Raw genomic sequence first — 7015 nt, 5'->3', positions numbered from 1 at the left:
TATCCTTCTGGCTGGGCTGCAAAGCGCCTCCCTCGTGTCAGATTCCTAAATGCCGATGATCCATCTGTGTTTGGATTCATAGATCCAAGACATGTGATCCACGGCATCCATTTAATCCTAGCCTTTGCATATGGCTGCTCTCAGCTGATTCCATCAACTTCTGTTGGTCGTCAATGGAGGACAGAGCTTATGACTGGAATTATTTTTATGTTAACATGTGAGTTTCTATGATGATTAGCATAATACTATACTTACTTATGTAGGTTCATCAATTGAGACATGTTTATGCGATATTGTGGTGGTGGTGTTGGCCACAAGCCTATCCATGAAGCCACATGATGCTTACTCAATGACTGTGATGCACTCGACCAACTCCCATTTACGATGGAGAAAATGCATGAAACTCGAGATTCTGATGAAAAAATGACAAACAATGGTGAGGATGATGACAATCTGGAGGATGAGGAAGATGCTGAGGAAGAGGGCAGTGGCAGTGATGAAGACAGTGAGGAGGAGTGCCACAAAGATAAGAACAACAAAGAAGATGTGAATCAAGATCCACACACCACAGAATATCTCATTAATGACGATATCACAGATGAGATAGATGAGTTTGGATATACCAGCCTAGATCAGGTTCTTGTAGAAGATGAGGACGATGATGCCCTCGGGGCAGAAGATGGTGAAGAAGGTGGGCTGAGCTGAATTATGACAAGGCTGAGGGGGTTGGATTGTAGATTTATAGTGCTGGGTCCAGCAGTACTCATAGTTACTGTACAATGATCAATCAGAATACACTGAAAAATGGACTGACCGAGTCAAATGCTGGAATAGGGGCGCACAGCGATGAACAGTCTAAACTGGTTTGTGTTCGAATTGCTGTATTATTACTTTAGATCACAGTGCAGTAAGGGACACTAGAAAGAGCTGGCAGTGCCTTGCAAGGAGCGTGGGAGGCTCACGGGTGTTTTGTAACATGGTATGTGAGGCTTGTGAAGGAGTGAGGAGGCGTGGGGGATGTTGCAGATGTCATTTACGATGACATGTCATACTTGTGAGGCCAGTGAGGTCAGCAACACAGTGTGGGAGTCCTCTCAGGAGCTGCCAGGCCTTTCTGATTCTGGATGGTTTTGCTGATGTTGCCAATGTCACTCACACCAGTCATTGTACCGTCAATTATAGATGCTAGAGGAGTGAAGAGTCTAGTCTAGGTAAGGTATCAGTGTGTGTACTGTATGAGTGTCAATAACAAAACATACCTCAGTGGGAGTATCAAAATAACACTGAGGTGGAACTCCTACAAAAGACGAGCAATAAGTATTACATAACAAATGCCAGAATAAATTCATATTCAGCCTGCTCATCAAACTCATCTGGCTATCGAATCACGGACTTCACACGCTACTTGGCAACCACCAATCACCTTGTGAGGCACTGCATCATGTGTACTGCCTTGCGTGTTCAATAATAGAGCATGCATTATTGGAATAAGGCCAACTAATATTCATGAAGCAGAAGTTTTTGCCGACTGAGAAAAAGACAATATTTGATAGTGTTAGTTTCTTTTTATATTCTCTCAGTGAGGAAGAGAAGGCAAGTCTTGATAGATGGAAAGACCATCTGATTGTTTGTGGGAGGTCGCAACAGGGGTCTACTGCCATTCTTTCCGATTTCGACTTAGCTATTGAAACATAGAATTTGGATCATAGTTCACAGTTTTAGCATAGTTCATAGTTTTTGTGTTAGATTCCCACAAATTTCATGATTCTACCTACAATAAATTATTAAAATGTATACCGGAGTACTTAAAACAGTCATTACGGATGCCTGCCCTGACTATACCATATATGAGAAGTTTCAGACATGTTTTAAACTCAGTTCAAACATGGACCCTCTCTTAGATGTGTACTAACTATTCTATTAGTGTATTTTTCTAAATATATATATTTTAATATACATGAGTCTATAGACTGAGATTTTATCTTTTTAGTTTAATTATCTCATATGTGGAATTCTAACCTCAATACTGCAGACTATGAGAATACATGAATAACATGTTCTACAATGTTAATAATATAAAAATAACTAATTATGCACCTAGTAGAGTTAGTGAGATAGAACAGAACATGAGTAGGGCAAGTGTATACAATATCTAATCAACTAATGTGAAGTTCAATGCCCAATATAAAATCTGATATGATATCTAATAATTTAATGTTTTTTGAATTTAATGCATATTAAGTTGAATATGATAGCAAGTGATTTAAAAATGTTTAGCAATTGATGTGTACCAATGTATTAGAGTTAACATAATGAAGAAGAGAATAGGTTTTGGGTATATCCAGATATTCTCTAATTTTGAGATTAAAGAGAATATTTTAGTGATGGTAAAAATCTTTGAGAATCTTTTCCATATATGTTAGTGTCATCATATGAAGAATATTAAGCAAGATAGATAAAGTTAAGTAATGACCTGTAGCTAATGATAACATCTCTAGGAACCTTACCTATTATATAGCTCAGTAAAATGTATATCATATATTTATAGTCCTTGCCTCTAATCTGATCTAAGGAGAATCATTCATTCTTAAAATAACTTAAGTGGATGCTAAAGAATCTTAAGAAGGTTCATAAGAAAGGTGAAGGAGATGAAGACTTTTTTTTGCTTTTTTTTCTAGTAACTTAGATATCAAGGTATGTTCTATGAGCACAAATGTCATCTACTATCTAATTATGTGTTCTAGAATAAGACTTTTAACAAGAACAAACAATTTGGCAACTATTTTTTTCTGCACATATATTATTTGTTCTTTACAGATAATGACCCTAATAGAGTTTATTATATCCAATACTTTAGGAACTCCTCTCTACTCCTTCTTGCCCTTATTACAACAGTAGTAAGTCAATTTCATCATATTGAATATTATGTATTATCTTATATATATCTTAGGTGGGGTGCACTCTCTCTTATCAGAAGACTGGAGTAAAAACTTCAGAGATGTGTATTATAAACAAAGTATTTCATTTTATATGTCTGACAGATGTGTTTCTAGACTAGAATATGATATAGATATTTATTTTATTTATACTTCCTTAAGAATCTTCAGGAGAAGACAACAAGGTGGACAAAGAAAATGAGGGAAGAGATGTATCAGAATATTCTATGAGTATCTTTCTTTTTGACATGATAGTTTTTCTCATGTTTTAATATTTATAAGAAAGAAACTAATATGACCTATCTTCTTCATATAGAGAATAATAGTGAAGGTGATAGTGATAATGGCAGCCAGAAGAGTAAGATTGATGTAGATTATAATGCACTAAAAGTGTCTGCTGCTTAATCATCATTCTACTCCAAGCTATATATATCATTGATAGTATCTATAATATTAAAAACTCTTATAATAATAAGAGCATCAAGAGCAATAAAAATTCCATAGTCTCATAACCTAAAATAATACATATATTCATATAAACTAAATTGATTATCATAATTATATCTATATTAACTCTAGGAGTCCTGCTAGTACCTTAGGTATTCTAAAAAGATAGATACTTGGCTTATAGTGATATATACGACACTGACTCAGCTAGATGATTACGATATTAACTTAGAATATGGATGATTCTTGTTCAACTTAGGCCTTCTTAGTGCTTATTATTACTTGTATCACACTATAATTTTTTTGTATCAGAATCATTCTTTCACTGCTATCACAGCACATTCACATATCAGTGACATTGCACATCCCTAGGCCCCTGGCATTTCTGCTGTTATCATGACACATTCATATATGTGCAGCCCTTGGCCCCTAATGACACACTATAAGGTATCACTAGTTTAATTATTTGAGCTATTATCTTTGCCTTTCATTTGGGAATTCTTTTGGTGATAAGAATGATGAATTACCATGTCTTAAGGTTAGGGTTTGATAGTATAGCATAAACCATCTTGGCTATGATTCTTACCTGGAGTCTTACTCTTACAATATCCCTTATTCCCATAACACAGGCAAAGGTTAGGAATCAGCAAGAAAGACCAATTGGTCTCATCTAATTTCTTTCCTTCTTCTTTACTATGTTTTGAGCAAACTTTATATTTAGTCTTTTAGTGCCTATGTAGTTTGGTAAGTTGTATCTAGGATTCAGGAATATAAGCTAAAGTTTGTAGACTTGCCATTGTTAGATGAGTCAGCATCTGCAGGTGTATCTCGATATGTGGTTATATTTCTTGACAATTTCATGTTCACAGCCTCAATAGATTCTTTATAGATCTTGATTTGCGAATTCATCCAATATTCCACTCTATCTTGCTCCTTATTGGCCTTAAAGGGGTCCCTGTAGAAACATGTATAAGTATAATATGCTATTAGTAAGTTTTATTTTGGTTCATCACTCATTATGAAACTAATTATCTATATTAAAACCTACTAATCCACTCTCATTACTTTGCTTATAGCAATGTTCCACTAGCCCTGAATCATGCAGTGATGGATTCTTAGACTACAACAATCTCTGAAACTGCACTATACCATCACATTATCACAGCACTCTGCTGTGCCAGTCAGTTTTTATTTTATTTTGTATGATATATGATTGCATTATTGGAATCCTACATTACATACATTTAGGCAAAAGTATGAATATATGAAACTCATGTTATGTGAGTTGTAGATGTGAGAGTGTGGATATAAGAATTGAAAAGTGTTATTATGCTTTAGTGTTTTAATGAAAGTTATGATGCTAGCTAAGGTAATTGTATAGATTATATTATGTGATTGCAAGATTGATGAGCTCTATAATAATAATGACCTGGCCAGTATACTATCAAGCATTCTAGGTATTTTGAACTTCTCTACAGTATGTCTAATACAGAACCTTTGCCTTCAAATAATAATATATATGATTGAGAAAAGTGTTACCCTAGAGTATATCCACTATAGGTGTGGGTAGGGGTGTCTATCTCTGGTACTCTTCAAAAACCAACACCTATACTATAAATGAGGGCATATTAGTAGGTATGGGTGAGAGTATAGCCATCTTAGATACCCTAGGATATATCTATGCTAATTCCTACATACATTATGACAAGATTATACTTTCTGCATTGAATCAACTTAGTTTCAGTAGTGTAGGAATTGGCATGTCCATTAGATGATAAAGGCTGAGCAAAGAAAGCAAAGGCTACTATAGCTGAGGGATAAGTAGTGACTGGAGCTGAAGCAGACTGCAATGACTTATAGGCTTAGGAAAATGCACTATTGGTGAGAAACTGAGAAGTACAAGTGACTAGGCAAAGTCTAATAAATAATCACTAATTATCATTGATGTTTTAGTAGTACTGTGACTCTCTGAGCAGTGTCATGATGATGGGCTATTTTAATGTATTCAACTACATGTTTCTGGTATTCCTGTACAGCACATGATTCATTTCATAGTCTAGATGGCAGCTACTGAGTCAGTTTAGTAACCCAAGATAAAGTAAATTTATCAACTTTAAAGATAATATAAGGTTAGCACAGTAGATGCCAATAGCTGAGTTTTAACCATATAATATCAATATTGGTAGAACTTATTATTTATTGCTTATGATTTATGGATATCATTGATCCCTCACTTTGACAACTTACTCATGCTCAGGCTGTTCAACTGCCAGGCAGGCAATGAGAAAAAGATGAAAGTAATGTAACATGGTGCCACTTCACTTAAACTTATAATTATATTTATATTAACTCTAGGAATCCTCTTGAGATAATTGAAAATATCACTGTAACTGTAGGAGGCACGAAGGTCATCTCATGTCTTATGGCTGAGGTGTCCCAGAACTTTTTTGTACACAAGGTTGAGTAGGACGCAAAGATGTAAAGGGACTATTAACATTGTAACCTGCAGAGATTGTTGTCAGGGTTTGTGGCCAGAAAGACAGGTGACTTACTTTTCTCAGTGCTTTAATGTCCTTGGTATGTGTTTTTCTCATGGTCTCATTCTCTCCCCAAATCTCCACCATCTCGTTCTGCAGCAAGGCTAGTATCTTCCTGAACTCAGTTATCAATGCAGGATTGAACAACAATGTAGGATTGGACATTGATGTCACAGGATTGGGTGAGGCTTTTCTTTTTTTGGCTATGAAAATTAATCAGCACCAGATCTGTAGACTTATCTGAATGTTATAACATACATTTATGGGGTGGGACTGCTGACGTAGAGGTTGTGGCAGTGCTAGGGGCCAACACTTTCATAGATGCCTGTGTCTTCTGGGCTGACTGGATCTCAATATGATGTTTTATTTCATTGTTAGGGGTGAATACCGCTGTGAAACCATTAGAGTGGCAGGCACTAAGTGAATGTGAAGGCCTAAGGTCTTTAAGATAAGTGGATCAATGAGTAGGTCTCAGGAATAAACAAAAGGCATAGATTGAAGCTTACCTGGAAAGCATCTCACCTGCATGGCAAGTGGGTTCAATGCAGGTCAGAGACCATATACCTTGGTAACATGTTTGCTCATATTATCATGCAGAGCTCCCATGGTCTAACTTGCAACAACATGGTGGATGAAGTTGATGAGATGGGTCACAGTATAACAGTGATACATACTTAAAAGTATGTTCCAACTTGTCACGAAACTGCAAGTCTGATTCTCAATGTTCGATCATCTTTAAGTTGGTTTAGTATTTAATTTGAGCTTTATTATCCACTTAATTTTATTTCATGTATACCTAAGTGACCTCCATAGGTAGCAATCATCTTGCCATCGGGTGAGTAGCAAAGAGGCTCAATTGTCAAGATGTAATCCCCTGCCTTGATTGGTCCCAAGATATTTTCTCCACTCTGGACACCCCACACTCTGAATATTCCATCATCAGATCTGCTCACCACTTGCCCTCCATCTGAACTCCAGCATACATATTTCACTTCTTGTGTGTGTCTCATCCAGGTTTTAATGACCTTGCCTGTGTCTGAGTTGATGTTGTAGGACTTGAAGTCCTTGTGGCCTCGTAGAGGTCTATTTTCCAAT

The 7015-nt window shown here is 36.2% G+C and overlaps 2 protein-coding genes across 2 annotated transcripts; one reads left to right on the top strand and one right to left on the bottom strand.

The window, feature by feature from the left end:
* Nucleotides 1-384: 384 nt before the first annotated feature.
* HD556DRAFT_1312283 (uncharacterized protein) lies at nt 385-1137 on the top strand (the record flags this gene model as incomplete). Its single annotated transcript, XM_041300633.1, has 3 exons — nt 385-691; nt 897-979; nt 1060-1137. 3 exons carry the CDS (start codon nt 385-387, stop codon nt 1135-1137), a joined length of 468 nt encoding a protein of 155 aa, XP_041155280.1.
* Nucleotides 1138-5796: 4659 nt separating this feature from the next.
* On the bottom strand, nt 5797-6526 carry HD556DRAFT_1312282 (uncharacterized protein; the record flags this gene model as incomplete). Its single annotated transcript, XM_041300632.1, has 5 exons — nt 5797-5886; nt 5936-6123; nt 6179-6310; nt 6427-6442; nt 6485-6526. The coding sequence occupies 5 exons, from the start codon at nt 6524-6526 to the stop codon at nt 5797-5799; spliced, it is 468 nt and encodes a 155-aa protein (XP_041155279.1).
* Between the last annotated feature and the right edge of the window lie 489 nt (nt 6527-7015).

Source organism: Suillus plorans (genome assembly GCF_016647745.1).
Source record: "Suillus plorans strain S12 chromosome Unknown HD556scaffold_72, whole genome shotgun sequence".
Classification (NCBI taxonomy): Eukaryota; Fungi; Basidiomycota; class Agaricomycetes; order Boletales; family Suillaceae; genus Suillus; species Suillus plorans.
This window is presented reverse-complemented; position numbering and strand designations above follow the sequence as displayed.